This window comes from Oncorhynchus kisutch, linkage group LG14 (genome assembly GCF_002021735.2).
Source record: "Oncorhynchus kisutch isolate 150728-3 linkage group LG14, Okis_V2, whole genome shotgun sequence".
Taxonomy (NCBI): domain Eukaryota; kingdom Metazoa; phylum Chordata; class Actinopteri; order Salmoniformes; family Salmonidae; genus Oncorhynchus; species Oncorhynchus kisutch.
In genome coordinates, this window is record NC_034187.2 from 79,418,932 (window position 1) to 79,442,759 (window position 23,828).

Below are 23,828 nucleotides of genomic sequence, written 5' to 3' on the forward strand. Positions count from 1 at the left end.
TAGGCTTATGTTCACATTGTATAGACAAAGATAATTGTATAATATTGTGAGGACTGGACTAAGTACCAGGCAGCAGAGCCAAAGCTCCGTTTTATATTTTATTATTTTCTACATTTTATATTCTACAATTTCTTATTTATGTTAATATTCACTTAAGATTCTATAGAAAATATTATATTCAATGAATATTGTTGTTTTATACCTCCTGTTCTGTATAGGTCTACTTATTCTTAGACCGACAGATGGTCAAACTGTTTAAAAGGAGGGAGGCTTGTAGTGGGAGCACTAGGGTATCAGGTGTGACTGTGTGGTAATGGCAAATGGTTTACATTGCTCACGGGTCAGGTAGGAGGGCCCCTTAGGAGAATTTTGGTTAGGGCCCCAGAGAGGTCACGACCGGCTCTGGTAGGAACTCCTTCAAGATTGTTGGAAAAGCATTCCAGGTGAAGCTGGTTGAGAGAATGCCTACTTTGAAGAATCTAAAATATAAACTACATTTTGATTTGTTTAACACTTTTTTGGTTACTACATGATTCCATATGTGTTATTTTATAGTCGTGATGTCTTCACTATTCCACAATGTAGAAAATATAAAGAAACCCTTGAATGAGTAGGTGTGTCCAAACTTTTGACTGGTAATGTACTTCTGCAAATGCGAGGATGCTTTATTATAAAGGTGCATTTTTGGGGGGTGAAAATGAGCTTTCCCAAACTTGAAACCCATGCGTGGAATATGTTAAAAGGTGATATGGCAAATCTTTACCAAGTCTAGTCTTTTTTAAGACCACAGAGATCATATATGAAATTAAAAGGGATTATATATGTTTGGGTGTCTATCTAAAATTATAACTGTCGGCTAATCACTGTACCTGGATCCGGGGGTCAACCACTTCGTCCTCGGGAGATTCACACTCTTCCACTGGCTTGATTCCCTTCTCTAACTTCTCCATTTTGTGGGGGTTCTCAGAACCAGGGTCCTCCGTTAAACACAAAACAAGACCCCCGCCGAGATGAGACTTTAGCGGCTAGTTGAGTTCAGGCGGTCCGTCGCCTCTTTCTTCACAGGGAGAAGATTCGAGTGTATTCCGTTATAATAGAGTAAACACACAGCAGGCTCGCAAACACACGAATATACTGCAGACGTCCGGGATAAACAGAAAACAGCAGGAAAGCGTGTCTGTTTGTAGCTCACCACTGAAATGAATCCCAACAGGCGGTTTTGCTGAAAGCAACCTTCCCGGACAGAGACAGCGACCGGGAGAGTGAGTTTAATGAGAGGAGAGAGCGCGAAACAGATGTGGAATGAGAGCTGAGATAAAACGAGAGTTGGGTTTAGTGCGTCCTCTGCTGACTACCAAGATGATGGCAGATGTTGTAGTGCGAGTGACCCAGAGAGCACGGATTTGTTGTGTTATCATACAGGAGTAATGAACAAAAGACCTCAAGCTAAATATCTCATGTATATACAAGTTGAGAATAAACCAGCAATGTAATAACGTTTATATAAGCAGCTTTGTTAACATTTTGTTACAGAAGAACAACTGAATAGCTGATAGTTGTCCGTGAATGAAGTGACATTATTTTCTGTATTTACTGATGAAACACCATCTGCGGCCTGCTGAAAAACACGCTGCCGTGTGATGGATGTCGGTGGTGGACGGACACAGTCTGGGTAACGGGTCACTTTATGCGTGTGTGTCCTACGTAACAACTCATTGGAGTGTTGTCACATTAATTGATGAGGTGTCACAGTTGGCTCATGCCAAACATACACACACACGCGCGCACTAACACATAGGCAATACACATTTCATGAGGGGTCACAGCGTTCTCTGAACTGTATGGATGACACTGACAAAGGCTGTGACGTGTATATCTACTCAGCCCCGGAATGAAATAAATACTAAAAAGAAACCTACAATCTCCAATTTGAAATTCTATAAAATGTTGGTCGACGCACCTGTTCCTGAACGCATTGGGCACAATAACTCCATGATTTAATTTAAGTCAAGACTAAGTTAATTCTACTTAAATTAATCAACTTTTTTTTGTAAATGGCTTCCTGGAAAATTGCTTAACTTCAGATGAATTTGTTCTAGACTAGGGAGTCTCAGAGTAAGGTAATGTGAGGACTAACCATTTCATCTTTGTGAAGCCAAATTAGATGAACTATGTGTATTTCGTACTGACCTGAGGATGCTTTAAAAAACAGGGATGGGACACCAATACAAAAGCATTGATTGGAATTGGAGCAAGTAACCTGAACCAAACAATGGACGGAGGTCAAAGAAAACATTCAAAGAATTTTAATGACTTTGAAAAAAAACCTCTTGAAGCGATTTGTGTCAAAACACCAAAAGAAGAAAAAAGAATGCCTTTGTTACCTGGCAACAGTACACTCAGCACAGGACACAAACTCATTTGAGGTTGTTTATTATGTCGAGGCTTAAATTTAAAAGATGATAATGTAGGAGAAAAATTCCCCATAAAGTAACATTCAGTCTAAACCACCATCAAGTGAAATAAATATGTTAGTAAAGAGTATAAAAACAATATAAGTACAAAGTGAAATGCATAAACGGTTGTTTATACTGTCCACGTGATACCCATTCAGGCCTGGGCAACTCCAGTTCTCGGGGCCTGATTGGTACCACACTTTTCCACCATCCCTAGCAAACACACCTGATTTAAACTAATTGCATTCAAAACTGAAGATCATGATTAGTTGATTATTGGAGTCAGGTGTGTTAGCTGGGGCTTGGGGCCAAAGTGTGACACCAATCAGGCCCCCGAGAACTGGAGTTGCCCAAGCCTACATGGAACACTAGATCCTTATCTCACCCATACAGCAGTTTCAAATTATGTTATCATCAACTCCAGATGGAACACTAGATCTTAGCAGTTTCAAATTATGTTATCATCAACTCCAGATGGAACACTAGATCTTAGCAGTTTCAAATTATGTTATCATCAACCCCTGAGAGCACTGGTATTCAGCTAGCAAGAAGCTAACATCCTCATGTCAATCAATCTAAAGTAAAGTTGGACTCGTGATGGATGTCAACAGCTCTCCAGTGTACTTGCTTGCTCTTACTCTTACACACTGCGCATGCACTATCCCATAACCGTTTGCACACATTATTTCTGGATCTTTTAAAGGGACAGTGCCATCTAGTGGATATAAAGGAATTCAGCTACGTGCTTTTACCACCTGGCTACACCTGGACTAGAGTTTGTAATGAATTTATTGTTACAAATCCGAGTCACTTTGAAATGTTTTTGTTTTTTTGTAACACAACACAGTGGGGCCTAAATGTATTTGTGTGACAGAAATGTAACACAAACAATATCCTACATAATTACTAATAATCATTTATGTATTGTCTTGACATTCTAAGGTCCTGTGGAAAAACATTAAATGAACTTAAAGAAGGACAAAGGCTCTTGCTTGTGGGCAGTGTTTCAAGGCTGGTGGCGGACCCCCAGTAAGACCAGAGACGGATGAGCTGGGGACTTTTTGACCGAGATCATTGATAGCCAGCAACCCCTGGAAGGTATCGCCGACGACGAACATTTGGACAGTACAGATAGGGGACCGTTCATACCTTCATTTGGTAGGACACATTCAGTCAACATGTGCCATCCCCGGACTGCAGGGAATATGTCATGTTGCCAGTCATCTCTTGCACTCCCATGTCATGTTGCCAGTCATCTCTTGCACTCCCATGTCATGTTGTCAGTCATCTCTTACACTCCCATGTCATGTTGCCAGTCATCTCTTACACTCCCATGTCATGTTGTCAGTCATCTCTTGCACTCCCATGTCATGTTGTCAGTCATCTCTTGCACTCCCATGTCATGTTGCCAGTCATCTCTTGCACTCCCATGTCATGTTGCCAGTCATCTCTTGCACTCCCATGTCATGTTGCCAGTCATCTCTTGCACTCCCATGTCATGTTGCCAGTCATCTCTTGCACTCCCATGTCATGTTGCCAGTCATCTCTTGCACTCCCATGTCATGTTGCCAGTCATCTCTTGCACTCCCATGTCATGTTGCCAGTCATCTCTTGCACTCCCATGTCATGTTGCCAGTCATCTCTTGCACTCCCATGTCATGTTGCCAGTCATCTCTTGCACTCCCATGTCATGTTGCCAGTCATCTCTTGCACTCCCATGTCATGTTGCCAGTCATCTCTTGCACTCCCATGTCATGTTGTCAGTCATCTCTTGCACTCCCATGTCATGTTGCCAGTCATCTCTTGCACTCCCATGTCATGTTGCCAGTCATCTCTTGCACTCCCATGTCATGTTGCCAGTCATCTCTTGCACTCCCATGTCATGTTGCCAGTCATCTCTTGCACTCCCATGTCATGTTGCCAGTCATCTCTTGCACTCCCATGCCATGTTGCCAGTCATCTCTTGCACTCCCATGTCATGTTGCCAGTCATCTCTTGCACTCCCATGTCATGTTGCCAGTCATCTCTTGCACTCCCATGTCATGTTGCCAGTCATCTCTTGCACTCCCATGTCATGTTGCCAGTCATCTCTTGCACTCCCATGCCATGTTGCCAGTCATCTCTTGCACTCCCATGTCATGTTGCCAGTCATCTCTTGCACTCCCATGTCATGTTGCCAGTCATCTCTTGCACTCCCATGTCATGTTGCCAGTCATCTCTTGCACTCCCATGTCATGTTGCCAGTCATCTCTTGCACTCCCATGTCATGTTGCCAGTCATCTCTTGCACTCCCATGTCATGTTGCCAGTCATCTCTTGCACTCCCATGTCATGTTGCCAGTCATCTCTTGCACTCCCATGTCATGTTGCCAGTCATCTCTTGCACTCCCATGTCATGTTGTCAGTCATCTCTTGCACTCCCATGTCATGTTGCCAGTCATCTCTTGCACTCCCATGTCATGTTGCCAGTCATCTCTTGCACTCCCATGTCATGTTGCCAGTCATCTCTTGCACTCCCATGTCATGTTGCCAGTCATCTCTTGCACTCCCATGTCATGTTGCCAGTCATCTCTTGCACTCCCATGTCATGTTGCCAGTCATCTCTTGCACTCCCATAAGAAAAAATGATGTAATAAACGTAACTCTTGAACATATAATGTTCTCTAGTGCAGCAATGTCATCATTTTCTAGAGGTAGATGATCACCATATATTGATCACCATAGCATGATCTCCATGGATCGATTACCATAGCTTGATCTCCATGGTTCGATTACCATAGCTTGATCTCCATGGATCGATCACCATAGCTTGATCTCCATAGCTTGATCACCATCATCCTCCTCATCTTCAATGTGCGGATCTGGGCAGCCAGGCTGTTTGAGGTCATTGTGAAGCCCTGGGAAGCCATGCTGTTTGAGGTCATTGTGAAGCCCTGGGAAGCCTTGCTGTTTGGGGTCATTGTGAAGCCCTGGGAAGCCATGCTGTTTGAGGTCAATGTGAAGGAAAGGGAAGCCATGCTGTTTGAGGTCATTGTGAAGCCCTGGGAAGCCTTGCTGTTTGAGGTCATTGTGAAGCCCTGGGAAGCCTTGCTGTTTGAGGTCATTGTGAAGCACTGCTCTTGCAATTATGACAATGCAGCATCTTCTTGGTTGAAAGTGCAATGTGTTTCTGAGACACTGGAAATGACTCTTCCATACAACAAACATGTGCTCCACTCCACCTCTGGTGCGGATATGAGCTTGGTTGTACCGTTGTTGCTTAGCTCCTATTGCATGAAGATAAGGAGGTGAACAAGAAGTTGGTCTGTGCGTACCCACTGTCACCATGGATACCCACTGTCACCAAGTATGATTCCACTATGTTGTCCTCCTTCGAGCTGAGCATACAAAGAGGAATGTTGTAAAACCCTTGAGTCATGAGTTGCGCCTTTCCAACGTGCAACAATGTTGAAGATCTGCAAAATTGGGAGTGCACACATTTTGTACATGTATTGAGAACCTTTACTCCTCAGCATCTGCTGTAGATGGACACTTGATGGGAATATGACATTGATCTATAAAGCCGATGACTCCTAGGATGTTCCCATATTCATAGAACTCTACCTTGTAGTTGGCCTGGGCAGCAGCATCAGGAAATGTTATGTAATTCTGTATACATTCTGTTCACTTACACTACACAAATCTCCTGTTTCACGATGGAAGGTTCCAGATGCCAAAAACCTCAAGGTGATCAGTACTTCTAAGGAAGGAGGGATGGGCCTTCCCCTAAGAGAGTCAGATAAAAGCCTTGGCTCAAGGTGATCAGTACATGTAGGGGAGGGAGGGGCCTTCCCCTAAGAGAGTCAGATAAAAGCCTTGGCTCAAGGTGATCAGTACATGTAGGGGAGGGAGGGGGCCTTCCCCTACAAGAACCAGATGAAAGCCTTGGCTCATGGTGATCAGTTCTTGTAGGGAAGGAGTCTAGGATTAGGCTTAATCTATGTCTGTGAAATCTACCCATAGAGTTCAGTTTTCAGGGTGCCATATCTCTGATATCATAATTTAACGGTGGACCAGTGGGTCATTTCACCAGAGGGGCAATATAGATTGGGTGCTGATGCCACCTAGCGGTCAGAAACGGTACTGGCTATGTCAGGTCCACACTGTACAGCAGGGATCATCAACTACTAGATTCAGCCTAGATTATTTTTTGTTGAGTTGATGGTGGCGGGCCGGGACATAATTACAAATATTTTTTAGACTGCAAATTGACGAAAGAATCCCTAACAGATATTGACTAAAACATAATCATTTCAAACCTTGTTTATGTTCGTAAACGTCTGTCTTTATGCGTGGGAATATTTGGGAACAGATTTCTTAAATTAAAAATCACTTGGAGCTGATTTCCTGGTGTTTTTACAATATTTTATATCCAACAATGAAAATAAATATATATATATTTATTTATTTTTTACGTCTTTTTGCGGGGGTTTTTGCTCAGAAAACTTGGGGGGCCAAATGAGACCACCAGTTGGGGAACACTGCTGTACAAAATGTATTTATGTTAGCCTACACACCCATATTCTGTGCGCTTTATGAACTGAAAAGCATCCCTCATTCATTCAGATGGCAAGAGGTTGTGGAAATAACCTACAGTAACCTAAACAACATTGGCAAAAGGTGTTAGTTAGCCTATTATTAAAATACGAAGCAATAAGTAGCCTAGCATAGGCTACAGCTTTTAGCCTACTTGTAGTGATTACACTTACTTTTCGGTATTATAACATTTATAGACAGTGCCTATAAAATACAATTGGGCATATAGGCATATATAGGATACAATGAATGTATTATTGGGAATACATCGGAAACGACACACTAGGCTATTCTGTTGAGAATAAAAGCACAGAATGTATTGATGACAGCCCGGTGCTGCTTCTCAGCCTGTCGTCATCGCGTTGAATCCTTAACGGACGTATTAACGTTCCAGGCCCTGTGCGTAACGTGTGTAGGCTATGCAGACCCAGAACCGACAGCGTCCCGCTGATCTCATCGGTTAACGGACTAAAGAAAGGATGAGGGCTTGAGAAAACACCGTATCGTTACCGAATACCGTGACGGAAGTGTAATGCAACAGTGAAGATATCTTGTCGCTCTCGCCATGCGGATGGCGCGTTAGGTGAAACTGTAAGCTAATGTATGTCCGGTCAGCTGTTTTTATTCACCGAGAGACAGCAGCATCACCGGGACGTGTGCACGAGACCACAGACTAGCCTATACCGGCGATCCGGACCCCCACAAACGGGCAGGACTAACGGAGAGGAGGACGCAGAGAGAGAAAATAAAAGAGTGTGAGAGAGAGAGATGGAGTTTAAGCAGCTGGTGGAGGTGGCGGAGAAGTGGTGTTCTTCGGTTCCGTTCGATCTGATCTTCGCGGAGGAGGATGATGAGAGAAGACTGGACTTCTACGCAGAACCGGGAATCTCTTTCTATGTCCTTTGTCCGGATAACATGACGGGAGGGATTGCGCATTTCGTAAGTGTGTGTTCGCGCGCGCACGCCTACGCGTGTGTCGTTTCGGTGTTTTGAGGTTTGCCTCTCGGGTCCCCTGGCGCAGTGTGTGTCTGTGTGTGCGCAACGGGAATGATGTCACTGCACCTGACAATAGCACGCATGTTGTTTTGGCAGCATTATTTAGGCCGCCTGTCCTGCGCATGGACACAAGCCTGCAATAGCAGTGCTGTTGTTGTTTTGTTAGAGAAGCGTCCGCTGCTCTCTAGTCCCCACGCTCCATCAGCCCGCCGGGGTCAGAGGGCAGGGACCACAGTTCTCCTGGCCCGGCGCCAGGTGTAAAAATAGGCAGCAGCCGCGGTACCAGAAGGTCTCAGAGCCATGCATCCCTCCTTAGCAACTGGCAGTAATACTTCATGTTGTATACATTTTATATGCAAATATGTAATGCAAGTAGAGCATCACTCAGCTCCTCCCCTCTCTGGTCTGTCTGGGAATGTTTACTGCACTAGGCCCCATCCTACCCATCCCCATCGCCCCCACTTTCTCACCCTCCCTCTCTCTATCTCACTATCATTCTCTTTCTCAGTCTGTCTCTCTCTCCATCTCACTATCACTCTCTTTCTCTCTCAGACCTCCATCTTCTTGTTATTGCCCAGTATCTGGACAGACTTCCTGTTACAACCCCGGTATCTGGACAGACTTCCTGTTACAACCCCTGTATCTGGACAGACTTCCTGTTACAACCCCGGTATCTGGACAGACTTCCTGTTACAACCCCTGTATCTGGACAGACTTCCTGTAACAACCCCGGTATCTGGACAGACGTCCTGTTACAACCACAGTATCTGCATAGACTTCCTGTTACAACCCCAGTATCTGCACAAACTTCCTGTTACAACCCCTGTATCTGGACAGACTTCCTGTTACAACCCCTGTATCTGGACAGACTTCCTGTTACAACCCCGGTATCTGGACAGACTTCCTGTTACAACCCCGGGATCTGGACAGACTACCTGTTACAACCACAGTATCTGCATAGACTTCCTGTTACAACCCCAGTATCTGCACAAACTTCCTGTTACAACCCCTGTATCTGGACAGACTTCCTGTTACAACCCCTGTATCTGGACAGACTTCCTGTTACAACCCCTGTATCTGGACAGACTTCTTGTTACAACCCCTGTATCTGGACAGACTTCCTGTTACAAACCCGGTATCTGGACAGACTTCCTGTTACAACCATAGTATCTGGACAGACTTCCTGTTATAGCCATATATCTGGGAATACTTCCTGTTATTTCTGGACAGACTTCCTGTTATAGTCCTGTATCAGGAATCCAGAAGAAAAACAAACGCACACCTATTTAGGTGAGGTGCTGGCTAGCAGAGTAGAAAACTTTAAAATAAAATAAGAGAGCCGCACACTCTAGGAGCTCAGATGCAAAAATGTAATTACCAACGTCATCAGGGTATAACTTCCTTCATCAGGACAGACTTCCTGTTATAGCTATATATCTGGGAATACTTCCTGTTATTTCTGGACAGACTTCCTGTTATAGTCCTGTATCTGGACAGACAGACAGGTCTGATGTATCCATCTATCACTGGTTCTCTGTTCAGACACTCTCCTATAGCTGTCCCTAGCACAGCTATAGGTGGCCCCCTCCCTGATATTCAATATCCCAACTAACAAACCAACAGGTTCAGTTACACATGTGTTATTCACTTACGTCCATGTTTGTCTGAAGTTGTTATCTCTCTCTCTGTGTTCTACTGATCTGAAGGTGTTATCTCTCTCTGTGTTCTACTGATCTGAAGGTGTTATCTCTCTCTGTGTTCTACTGATCTGAAGGTGTTATCTCTCTCTGTGTTCTACTGATCTGAAGGTGTTCTCTCTCTCTCTCTCTCTGTGTGTTCTACTGATCTGAAGGTGTTCTCTCTCTCTGTGTTCTACCTCTAGTGGCTGTTCATATCTACCAACATCTACCATATACAGTATAATATAATAACATCTACCATATACAGTATAATATAATAACATCTACCATATACAGTATAATATAATAACATCTACCATATACAGTATAATATAATAACATCTACCATATACAGTATAATATAATAACATCTACCATATACAGTATAATATAATAATAACATCTACCATATACAGTATAATATAATAATAACATCTACCATATACAGTATAATATAATAACATCTACCATATACAGTATAATATAATAATAACATCTACCATATACAGTATAATATAATAATAACATCTACCATATACAGTATAATATAATAACATCTACCATATACAGTATAATATAATAACATCTACCATATACAGTATAATATAATAACATCTACCATATACAGTATAATATAATAATAACATCTACCATATATGGTAATAATAATATAATAATAACATCTACCATATACAGTATAATATAATAACATCTACCATATACAGTATAATATAATAATAACATCTACCATATATGGTAATAATAATATAATAATAACATCTACCATATACAGTATAATATAATAACATCTACCATATACAGTATAATATAATAATAACATCTACCATATACAGTATAATATAATAACATCTACCATATACAGTATAATATAATAATAACATCTACCATATACAGTATAATATAATAATAACATCTACCATATACAGTATAATATAATAATAACATCTACCATATATGGTAATAATAATATAATAATAACATCTACCATATACAGTATAATATAATAACATCTACCATATACAGTATAATATAATAATAACATCTACCATATACAGTATAATATAATAATAACATCTACCATATATGGTAATAATAATATAATAACATCTACCATATACAGTATAATATAATAATAACATCTACCATATATGGTAATAATAATATAATAATAACATCTACCATATACAGTATAATATAATAACATCTACCATATACAGTATAATATAATAATAACATCTACCATATACAGTATAATATAATAACATCTACCATATACAGTATAATATAATAACATCTACCATATACAGTATAATATAATAATAACATCTACCATATACAGTATAATATAATAACATCTACCATATACAGTATAATATAATAATAACATCTACCATATACAGTATAATATAATAACATCTACCATATACAGTATAATATAATAATAACATCTACCATATATGGTAATAATAATATAATAACATCTACCATATACAGTATAATATAATAACATCTACCATATACAGTATAATATAATAATAACATCTACCATATATGGTAATAATAATATAATAATAACATCTACCATATACAGTATAATATAATAACATCTACCATATACAGTATAATATAATAACATCTACCATATACAGTATAATATAATAACATCTACCATATACAGTATAATATAATAACATCTACCATATACAGTATAATATAATAATAACATCTACCATATACAGTATAATATAATAACATCTACCATATACAGTATAATATAATAACATCTACCATATACAGTATAATATATAATAACATCTACCATATACAGTATAATATAATAACATCTACCATATACAGTATAATATAATAACATCTACCATATACAGTATAATATATAATAACATCTACCATATACAGTATAATATAATAACATCTACCATATACAGTATAATATAATAACATCTACCATATACAGTATAATATAATAACATCTACCATATACAGTATAATATAATAACATCTACCATATACAGTATAATATAATAACATCTACCATATATGGTAATAATAATATAATAAACATCATTACCATATACAGTATAAATATAATAACATCTACCATATACAGGTTATAAATAATAACATCTACCATATACAGTATAATATAATAATGAACATCTACCAATACAGTATACATATAATAACATCTACCATATACAGTATAATATAATACCATCTCCAGTATATGGTAATAATGAATAGTAATACACATCTACCATATACAGTATAATATAATAACATCCTACCAATATACAGTAATATATAATAACATCTAACCATATACAGGTATAATTATGAATAATAACACTACCAATATACAGTATAATATAATAATAACATCTACCATACCCTACGAGTATAATATAATAACATCTACCATATACAGTATAGGATATAACATCTACCATATACAGTATTATATAATAACATCTACCAATACAAGTATAATATAATAATGAACATCTACCCATATAGGTAATAATAATATAATAATAACATCTACCATATACAGTATAAATATAATAACATCTACCATATACAGTATAATATAATAATAACATCTACCATATACAGTATAAGATAATAACATCTACCATATACAGTATAATATAATAACATCTACCATATACAGTATAATATAATAATAACATCTACCATATACAGTATAATATAATAACATCTACCATATACAGTATAAATATAATAATAACATCTACCATATACAGTATAATATAATAACATCTACCATATACAGTATAATATAATAAACATCTACCATATATGGTAATAATAATATAATAACATCTACCATATACAGTATAATATAATAACATCTACCATATACAGTATAATATAATAATAACATCTACCATATATGGTAATAATAATATAATAATAACATCTACCATATACAGTATAATATAATAACATCTACCATATACAGTATAATATAATAACATCTACCATATACAGTATAATATAATAACATCTACCATATACAGTATAATATAATAATAACATCTACCATATACAGTATAATATAATAATAACATCTACCATATACAGTATAATATAATAACATCTACCATATACAGTATATATAATAACATCTACCATATATGGTAATATAATATAATAACATCTACCATATACAGTATAATATAATAACATCTACCATATACAGTATAATATAATAACATCTACCATATACAGTATAATATAATAACATCTACCATATACAGTATAATATAATAACATCTACCATATATGGTAATAATAATATAATAACATCTACCATATACAGTATAATATAATAACATCTACCATATATGGTAATAATAATATAATAACATCTACCATATACAGTATAATATAATAACATCTACCATATATGGTAATAATATAATAATAACATCTACCATATACAGTATAATATAATAACATCTACCATATACAGTATAATATAATAACATCTACCATATACAGTATAATATAATAATAACATCTACCATATACAGTATAATATAATAACATCTACCATATACAGTATAATATAATAACATCTACCATATATGGTAATAATAATATAATAACATCTACCATATACAGTATAATATAATAACATCTACCATATATGGTAATAATAATATAATAACATCTACCATATACAGTATAATATAATAATAACATCTACCATATACAGTATAATATAATAACATCTACCATATACAGTATAATATAATAACAACATCTACCATATATGGTAATAATGTGGTAATGTGGCTATATGGGGCAGGTTAATCACCTGTGTGTGTGTGTCTACAGCATGTATGGAGTGAGAGTGAGGACTACCTGCCGTTCCTCCAGGTAGCTCAGGACTACATCACTTCCTGTGGAAAGAAAACACTGCTAGAGGTCCTGGACAAAGTGTTCACTTCCTTTAGACCTGTAAGTACATAGACAACACTATACACAGTATTACAACTACATTACTAAGGAATACAGCATAACAACTGTTAAATGTCACCCCCTCTCCCTCATGTCTTTACATACATTACTAACTCTAAGTCCACTGGATAAGAACGTCTGCTAAATGACTCAAATAGGCTGGATACCTTGGGGGGGTGGGGGGGGGGGGTGGTGGTAGAGGGTCTTCTCTTTCATTTAACATAACCAGATGTGTTAGTGCAGGGCTGGAACTAAAGCCTGCACACCCTGCCGCTAAGCTCTTCAGGACTGGGTTGCACTTGTCTTTGACAGGGAGGATACAGATCCATCTTGAAGGACTGGAGTTAAAGCTCTCTCCCCCCTTTCTCTCGAGTCTCACCTCTCTCTCCCTCTCTTATTTTCTCTCTCTCTCTCTCCAGTTGCTGGGTCTACCGGACATAGATGATGAGACGTTTGAGCAGTACCATGCAGGCATGGAGGAGGAACCAGAGGCAGACCACCAGCAAATGGGAGTCAGCCAGCAGTGATGCCCACAGATGAGGTGTCCAGTAGGGCTACAATAACTACCCATTCCCCTGGTCTCATCACCTACAACAACACACAGGCCCAACGCCCCTGTAGCGACTATAAATAGTCCATATGTATACTCACACACACACACACAGGACAGGCTGCTTCTCAAAAGCTTTGCTCCCCAGATTGTGCACTCCCTGCCTCCCTCCCACACACACACACACACACACACTAGAGGTCGACCGATTACAGTTTTTTCCGATTGCTAAACGACAGTGGGCACAACTGGAGTCACATGTGCAAAACTCTAACTACAGTCTGCACTACCAACAGTCACCTGAGCTAAACAGTTCACATCACCTGCAAAACTCATTCCAAGCAACACAACTCTTAACACATGGCTCAAAACACGCTCAGTGCAGCCAAACACTATGCACAACCCTCACTGAGATCACACACACTGTCACTCAGAACACACTGAGAGTAAAAACACTATGCACAACCCTCACTGAGACAACACACACTGTCACTCAGAACACACTGAGAGTAAAAACACTATGCACAACCCTCACTGAGATAACACACACTGTCACTCAGAACACACTGAGAGTCAAAACACTAGCATCACCAATACAGAAAATACTAACTTTTCATCTTTACAGTTTGAACCATTTCAGTGACTTCATACAAAGTCATATTTTCTTCAGAGAAAAGAGTGACATTCTTTCACATGATTTATTAACATTTTTTAGAACATAACAATTCTTTAAGGTAAATGAAAATGAGCAGTTTGCTTCAATAGTCTGTAGTAATTTACGGAATTACAGTAATGAGGAAAAAAAGGTAGAAACTAAAAGTACATACTGTAATTCGAACAAATAATTGAGGGGCTGATCCTGCCTCTCTCTAGCATCTAATGTTTTCTCTTGCCATGCACCTGGGGAAGAACCTTCTGGAGTGCCTTATCCATCCCTGGCAGTCCTCTGGACTCGTGTCCTCACATCCAGCACGCATGGCTTCCAAAAGAGACATTTGGTCAGAAACTCCTCTATTGGGTTGAGGAAGGGTGAATATGCAGGCAGGTACAAAACCATAAATCTGTGATGTGCTGCAAACCAATCTGTGACAGCTGCAGAGTGGTGAAAAGCAACGTTATCGCAAACTATGACAAAAACTTGGGGGTTTCTTACTGGCTCCCCCTGTTCTGCTGGCACTAGCTGAGCATAGAGCTGTTCTAGGAAAGCTATAAGCCTTTCTGTGTTGTATGGACCAATGAGTGGTGTGTTGAGAAGCAAACCATCATTGGCCATTGCAGCACACGGTGATATTTCCCCCCCTTTGGCCTGGAACCTCCACAGTGGCCCTTTGACCTATAACATTCCTTCCTCTGCGCCGTGTTTTGGCAAGGTTAAATCCAGTTTCATCGATAAATACAAATGAATGTGGTCTTTCTAGTGCTTCTACCTCCATTACTCTCTGAAAAACAGTAAGTGCCCAGTTTTACTGTAGAAATGCTAGTGTTTTTTTTTACTGTAAATATTTTGTATAGCTGTGTACGTAACCTCAGACGTCTTACCTGGACATATTGGTATCTTTGCTCTTTTACCCGTTCACTGTTTCTCTCGAACGGTACAGTGTATAACTGTTTCATTGTAACTTGGTGTTACTTTAGGACTCGAGCAATAGTTGTTGTGCTGACAGAATTAACATTTTCAAATATATCATTATCAGCCAGCACTCTATCTTGAATCTCCCGCAGTTTTATTGCATTGTTGACAACAACCATGTCAACAATAGCATTTTCCTGCGCATCTGAAAATATTTTTCCTCTTCCCCCTGTTGGGGGCAGCCTTTGGGTCCTGTTGTAAAAATATATTTTACAGTTAAACTTACTGTAATATATATCTGTGTAAATATTCTATAATTGCAATACAAAATAGATTCCTGTAATGTTTTCATTTACTGTCAGGATGTAAACTCTCACCTGTTTGCATGATGGAAAATTCGCATTACAGATGCCACTGTGGATCTTTGCAGATTGGGTTGCACCCTCAACCCTGCCTCTCTCAATGAGAGACCATGGTTCACGACATGGTCTATAAGTGTAGCCCTTATTTCATCTGAAATAACAGCTCTTTGTCTTCTTTGTCTTCCTCCACGCATCCGCCCTCTCCCTGCCACCCTTCTCCCTCCACGAACCCATCTTCCTTGTTCCATTTCCAAAATGAGTCTTTCTGAGCTCTACCTATATATACTGTAAAATGTGTGTGTGTTCACTAACAAGTCTAAAACAAGACATCTGCTTAGCCTTTCAGCTGAAATTGCAATCAGCAGTGTTTGAAAGGCACAAGGCTGAAATCTATTCCGTTTTGAATGTGTGGTTCACAGTTTTGACAGCAGTGTGTTAGCATTTGAACAAAGTGCTGTAAATCCACAGTGTTGTGCAGGTTGTGGTTAAAGTCATGGGATAAGTGTGTAGAGTTTTGAAAACTGTGTTCAAGCAATGAAAAACGAACTAGAGTTTGGTCCACATGAACTGCTGCTGTGCAGACTGTAGTGAAGAGTTTTGCACATGTGACTCCAGTTGTGTCCACTGTCGTTTGGCAATCGGAAAAAAACTGTAATTGGAATGGCCGATTAATTAGGGCCGATTTCCCCCCCAGCCAGGCCACCAGGACCTACAGAGAACTGTCAGTGTCAACCATGTAACACCGCACTGTAACACCGTACCGTAACCATCCACTGTACCACACAATGTTAACCAGCACATTGCTGTGTCCTTGTAACAATGTTAGCGGTGAAAGTAGAGGGAGGAATAGAACAGAATTGTAATCCTACGGTAGAAACTGTTCCATGTGTACTGCTGTGAGGTCGGCCAAATGCTGCTCTATCTCTGTGTGTGTGTGTGTGTGTGTGTGTGTGTGTGTGTGTGTGTGTGTGTGTGTGTGTGTGTGTGTGTGTGTGTGTGTGTGTGTGTGTGTGTGTGTGTGTGTGTGTGTGTGTGTGTGTGTGTGTGTGTGGCACCACCATCAGTGCACTGCTTTGCTTTTACTTTCCCCACGGCCCTGAAGGAGTAGGATGAAGTTGTGATCACAGGGGCAAGGTAAAATGATCCTGGATCTGTGTCTACAGGCAACGTCTGTCTACCTGCAGTCCACCTTCTTCCACCACACTGAACCACACATGTATCTACAGAGCCTTCAGAATGTACTCACACCCCTTGACTTATTCCACATTTTGTTGTGTTACAGACTGAATTTCAGAATGGATTAAATACACCATCCAAAGTGTGATTAATCACCATGTTCAAAGGGATATTCATTGTCTGTTTTTTCACCCCATCTACCAATAGCTGCCCTTCTTTGTGAAACATTGGAGAACCTCTCCATGGTGTTTGTGGTCTAATCTGTGTTTGAAATTCACTGCTCGACTGAGAGACCTTACAGATAACTAACTGTATGTGTGGGGTACATAGATGAGGAAGTCATTCAAAAAAATCACGTTAAACACTATTATTGCACACAGAATTAGTCCTTTAAAAAAAAAATTATGAGCAAAAATGTCTAAAAACATTATTCCACTTTAACATTATGGGGCGTTTGGTGAAGGACAGTGACACAACATCTCAATGTGATCTAAAACTCTGGACCTCGAAGCCAGTCCCACTGCATCTTTCAGTGTTCGTCTCTAATCAGGGACTGACTTAGACCTGGGACACCAGGTGGGTGATTCCCCTCTAATCAGGGACTGGTTTAGACCTGGGACACCAGGTGGGTGATTCCCCTCTAATCAGGGACTGGTTTAGACCTGGGACACCAGGTGGGTGATTCCCCTCTAATCAGGGACTGGTTTAGACCTGGGACACCAGGTTCCCCTCTAATCAGGGACTGAATTAGACCTGGGACACCAGGTGGGTGATTCCCCTCTAATCAGGGACTGGTTTAGACCTGGGACACCAGGTGGGTGATTCCCCTCTAATCAGGGACTGGTTTAGACCTGGGACACCAGGTGGGTGATTCCCCTCTAATCAGGGACTGGTTTAGACCTGGGACACCAGGTGGGTGATTCCCCTCTAATCAGGGACTGGTTTAGACCTGGGACACCAGGTGGGTGATTCCCCTCTAATCGGGGACTGGTTTAGACCTGGGACACCAGGTGGGTGATTCCCCTCTAATCAGGGACTGGTTTAGACCTGGGACACCAGGTGGGTGATTCCCCTCTAATCAGGGACTGGTTTAGACCTGGGACACCAGGTGGGTGATTCCCCTCTAATCAGGGACTGGTTTAGACCTGGGACACCAGGTGGGTGATTCCCCTCTAATCGGGGACTGGTTTAGACCTGGGACACCAGGTGGGCGATTCCCCTCTAATCGGGGACTGGTTTAGACCTGGGACACCAGGTGGGTGTAATTAATTATCTGTAGAACAGAAACCCAGCAGGCTTCGAACCTCGTAGGGTCTGTAACAACAAAATGTGGAATATCTCAAGGGGTATGAATAAGGTGCTTTCTACTCTGAAGGCACTGTATCTCTGAACATGGCAACTATAATACATTTAACTTGTTCTCTGAATAGATTAAAGTCTTTACTTTGTCCTATAAACATGTCTCTTGATTTGTATTTAAATGACTTAATCCTTTTTTTGTTCAAGCTAATCTAATGTGTGTTTTCTGTTTGACCTCCAGTGTGTATGAAGGTATTCAATAAAACTGTTGGAGGAAGCAACGAGTCTGACTTTCTATGCAAATACACCGTACATATTAAATATAATCTATATTACATATTTAATGTCATATCTGACTGGCTTTTTATTAACACCTACTATGTCTATCCAGGGTTTCCCAAACTCCCTGCATGGTTAGTTTTTTCCCCTATCACTACACCATTCATTCAAATAATAAACTAATCATCAAGCCGTGATAATTTTTATCAGCTGTGTACTGTTCGGGCAAAGACCAACACGTGCACGCACCGCTTGGGGTCGTGAAGACATCGTTTTGGAAACCCTGTGTAATGATCTGTGTCCGTGCAACTGTTGCTCATGGGGTTGACGTCACTTGACCTGTCACACACACACACACAAGAGGAAGAGGGCATTAGGGCAGCTCCTGCTTCTCTCTCGTCAACAATCACAGTCAGCAGACTAGATAGACTACAGCAGATCAGCTCGAACTCAGAGCGACGCCGCTTTCTTTTAGACACTCGTGAGATTGTAATAGCCTATATTTTAAATTCAGTTTGTAATCGAGAAGTATGCATATAGTCACTAAAGTGGGACAGTCGCGGTGTAGGAGTTGTTGAGTTGTTGTGCGGCAAACCACCCAAAGCGCATGGAATATTGGAATAATTCTGCGACGCACGAATACACTTCGAACTGAAGAGTCGGGAGTGCATTTTGTCCATCGAAAATAATTCCGTTCTATATTGGAGGTTACTTTTATTGACTTTTCAAACCACTGATATTTCTTTGTCTGTTTCCCTTTGTTTTGGCTGTCTACACGACTGCTGGACTGGACACAGTCATGCGCTCTCTGTCTCTCTATTGTGACATCGAGTTTCCAGCATTTTTCCTAGGCTATTTATGGTTTATTTGAATAGGGACAGATATAATCAAATTGATATAGCGAATAAACAATTATCTGAAACTTTGCACAGTGTGTAGGACCATTTTCAACACCTGACCCCCGATGGGATTTTGGAAAGCTTTATGAGACTGTAGAGGACTGGCTAAAACTTCTGTTTCACAGACCTTACAGGACTTCATATTTTGTGGACAACAGGACAGGAGCCATCATGGGTGTCAGGCAGAGTAGCCCCATGCCTGAGAGTCGAACCCGGGCATATTCTAGCCCTGTCCCCTCTGGAGGCAGCACTACCCCAGTGTTCAGATACACAGCTGGGCCTGGTGGGCCCCAAATTCACTACACCGGATGGAACCGACCCAGCTCCTACCACCAGGTGTGTATGAGTGTAATGGAAGTGGTTTGGGACAACAGTTACATGATGAGTAACTGCCTGACACATGGAGATTTGTTTTAGCTCACCAAGCCAATGCCAAGGCTTTTAGTTCAGGAGGCTAACACAGTCTATGTGGTACACAGGTTAAAAACATGGTCAGTTATGCCTGTGTAATTCAGTCATATCTATGTCCAGTATCTTGACTGTGTGTGTGTGTGTGTGTGTGTGTGTGTGTGTGTGTGTGTGTGTGTGTGTGTGTGTGTGTGTCCACCAGCTTAATGTAACTCATGGCGGGCGGAGCAGGACGGATGTGTTCGGTAACAGTCTGGACCAGGAAGAGCCAGACTGGGAGAGAGGAGAACACCAGCTGATGATTGGCTCTCTACCACTTCACCTGTCCCCTAACCTACTGGGAGGTACGTGTGTATTCCTGGGCCTGACTGTCTACACCACATCTTATTTCACAACAAGGAATCTGGGCTGTTCTTACCCCCCTCCCCTCACTGGACTGTTCTCACCCCCCTCCCCTCGCTGGGCTGTTCTCACCCCCCCCCTCCCCTCGCTGGGCTGTTCTCACCCCCCCTCCCTCTCACCCCCCCCCCCCCCCTCCCCTCGCTGGGCTGTTCTCACCCCCCCTCCCCTCGCTGGGCTGTTCTCACCCCCCCTCCCCTACCCTCGCTGGGCAGATAAGAAGAGTACCTTGTGGTCCTCCAATGGTTGACCTATGACCTATTTGTGTGTGTGAGCGCTGACATGTCCGGTTCTATATTTCCCAGGGTTCCACTGTCCTGTGTGCAGTAAGTTTTTGGTGTCAGATGAGATGGAGATCCACCTGATCATGTGTCTCACCAAGCCACGACTCGCCTACAACGGTCAGTGTGTGACTGTATGCGTGTGTGTGTTATGTCTTGTTAGTCTGCCTGTCCGTCTGGCCTTCTGATTGGCTAGCATGGTAGTGATGTCAGGATGGTGATGATAATGTGGTGTGTTTTGTCCCAGAGGACGTTCTGGAGAAGGATAGTGAGGAGTGTGCCATCTGTCTAGACGAGATGGAGCAGGGAGACACCATCGCTAGACTGCCCTGTCTCTGTATCTACCACAAAGGGTAACCACACACAAACACACACACACACATGATCACAGTAAGATGCTGTTATTTTACTCGTGGTTCCTCTCTCTCCGACTCTCAGGTGTATAGACGAGTGGTTTGAGGTGAATCGTTCGTGTCCAGAGCACCCCTCGGATTAAAGCTTCAGATACCCACGGCATGTCCACTATCTACCTAATTCATCCAGATCTACGTCTTCATGCTGGCCTATGAATCTACTTTACCTAGATCGACTTCTTCATGACATGCTGGCCTATGAATCTACTTCATCCAGATCTACGTCCTCATGACATGCTGGCCTATGAATCTACTTTACCTAGATCTACATGATGTGCTTGCCTATGAATCTACTTCACCTAGATCTATGGCTGACCTGCTGGTCTGTGAATCTACTCTACTTATATCTATGTCTGACCAGTGTTTGAAGAATGACGACTCTAGCCTGTAAAGTGCAGCCTACTCTTTTGCCTCACCAGGATACCTCTAATTTGCCTGGAATGCTCATTTAGAGATGCTCACCATAGACTTCAATAGACTAGGCCAGGACCCGTCTTCTGAGAGTTGTACCTCAGCTGACTGACTGACAATGAGGACGCTGCTCATGCTTATATAAGACACTGATGAACGATGATGACTTGAGGAACACGGTGGCGCATGGACACACAGCGAGACTTCATATTCCTCTCAGATCTACTCTAGTGGGTAGGGGTGGATACCTTCATTGTTTAGTATTACTGTATTATAACAATGGAATAATGGGTTTGATTTTAACGGTGTAGAATGAGGGTATTTAGACAGACGTTTCTACTGTAGTAAGACACACAGTCTGAGTGCTGTGGCTGAAACATGCAGTTACTTCTGACCTTCATTTGTACTTATGTCAATTATGAAATTGCATGTTCTGTTGACCTTCCATTTTTATTTCTGTGGTTGTGTAAAATCAATTTAAAGGTAGCAAACAGGGAATTAAAACCTTTATTTTACTCCAGACTTCACTGTGATCTGTATATTTTGCATAAGAGCTTGAATTCATCGAATAAAGAACTAAAGCACAAATCAGCTCCAGAATAGGTACTGTAAAAATATAGTCAATATATATATGTACACAATATCATTAATGTATGTTTAAATCATGGGTGTTACATATGTACTGTGTTTTAATATTACTGAATCAGGACTTTCAGAGGTTTAAGAAACTAAGAATAAAAATATATCAAATTGATTTCTGAAGTAACTCATTCACATTCCTTATATGTCCTTTAAATATATTAGTGTCTCCTGTTTCAATTGAACCATTCATCTCTCCAAGCCCACATCCAATTCATGTCAGTCTTCATGGAGTCTGTCTGGGTACCCTAAACCCTACAGAGTGCACTACTTTTGACCAGAACCCAATAGGGATGAACATCTTGGCCATGTTCTGTTATAATCTCCACCCGGCACAGCCAGAAGAGGACTGGCCACCCCTCATAGCCTGGTTCCTCTCTAGGTTTCTTCCTAGGTTCTGGCCTTTCTAGGGAGTTTTTCCTAGCCACCGTGCTTCTACATCTGCATTGCTTGCTGTTTGGGGTTTTAGGCTGGGTTTTTGTACAGCACTTTGAGATATCAGCTGATGTACGAAGTGCTTTATAAATAAATTTGGATCATCAACTAGATTCAGCCACAAACTATTTTTGTCTTGGTCAGGTGCGGAACAGGCAGGGTCAGCAGGTAGCCTAGCGGTTCAAAAAGCGCTGGGCCAGTAATCGAAAAGGTCACTGGTACAAATCCCCAAGCCGACAAGGTGAAAAATCTGCAAATGTGCCCTTGAGCAAGGCACTTCATTCAAGGTGTAGTCCTGCAGGGGTTGGGAGAGTGGATGGGGGGAGGAGAGATGGGAAACGGAAAGAAAGACCCTTTGTGACAGGCACATTTTTTCAAATCACATTTTATTTGTCACATGCGCTGAATACAACAGGTGCAGATCTTAACGTGAAATGCTTACTTACAAGCCCTTAACCAAGAATGCAGTTAAGAAAATATTTACTAAATAAAAGGTTAAAAGTAATAAAATAACGAAGCTATATACAGGTGGTACCGGGTCAATGTTTGGGGGGTACAGGTTAGTCAAGGTAATTTGTAGTGACTATGCATAGATAAACAGCGAGCAACAGCAACGTGGGGGTCGGGGGGCAATGTAAATAGTCCGGGTAGCCATTTGATTAACTGTTGAGCAGTCTTATGGCTTGGGGCTAGAAGCTGTTAAGGAGCCTTTTGGACCTAGACTTGGCACACCGGTGCAGGAAGAACAGTCTATGACTAGTGTGGCTGGAGTCTGACAATTTTTCACTGCGTAAGTGAGGACAATATTATTCAATTTCTATTGTTGTCCCTTCTATTCTTTTTATGGACTGGATAAATTAATATCCTCTATGTTATTGTTAAACTCCACGTTACTTGGTGATCTCCTACAAGCTACCTCAGGAGAGTCTGAAATATCCAAACTAATCGTAGCTAGCCTACTTGTCCATTACCT

At 40.7% G+C, this 23,828-nt stretch overlaps 3 protein-coding genes across 4 annotated transcripts in view; 2 read left to right on the forward strand and 1 right to left on the reverse strand.

Annotated features, from left to right (window-relative positions):
* LOC109879884 (SH3 domain-binding protein 5) overlaps positions 1–1,279 on the reverse strand; it is a 38,118-nt gene extending 36,839 nt beyond the window's left edge. The window contains exon 1 of the mRNA XM_031789017.1: positions 870–1,279. Coding sequence (XP_031644877.1) covers positions 870–950 — 81 coding nt within the window. The 5' untranslated portion in view covers positions 951–1,279. The remainder of the gene's footprint in view (positions 1–869) is intronic.
* Positions 1,280–7,429: 6,150 nt separating this feature from the next.
* On the forward strand, positions 7,430–18,965 carry LOC109879889 (maturin-like). Its single transcript, XM_020472083.2, has 3 exons — positions 7,430–7,969; positions 13,612–13,734; positions 14,154–18,965. The coding sequence occupies exons 1-3, from the start codon at positions 7,799–7,801 to the stop codon at positions 14,259–14,261; spliced, it is 402 nt and encodes a 133-aa protein (XP_020327672.1). The 5' UTR covers positions 7,430–7,798; the 3' UTR covers positions 14,262–18,965.
* A 273-nt stretch (positions 18,966–19,238) lies between these two features.
* Positions 19,239–22,536, forward strand: znrf2a (zinc and ring finger 2a). 2 transcript variants are annotated; one of them, XM_031789019.1, is made up of 6 exons: positions 19,281–19,677; positions 20,028–20,205; positions 20,480–20,621; positions 20,982–21,077; positions 21,205–21,310; positions 21,396–22,536. In XM_031789019.1, exons 2-6 carry the CDS (start codon positions 20,041–20,043, stop codon positions 21,451–21,453), a joined length of 567 nt encoding a protein of 188 aa, XP_031644879.1. In that variant the 5' UTR covers positions 19,281–19,677; positions 20,028–20,040; the 3' UTR covers positions 21,454–22,536. The 2 variants fall into 2 exon arrangements, with proteins under 2 accessions (XP_031644878.1, XP_031644879.1); XM_031789018.1 differs by having other exon boundaries at positions 19,239–20,205.
* Positions 22,537–23,828: the final 1,292 nt, after the last annotated feature.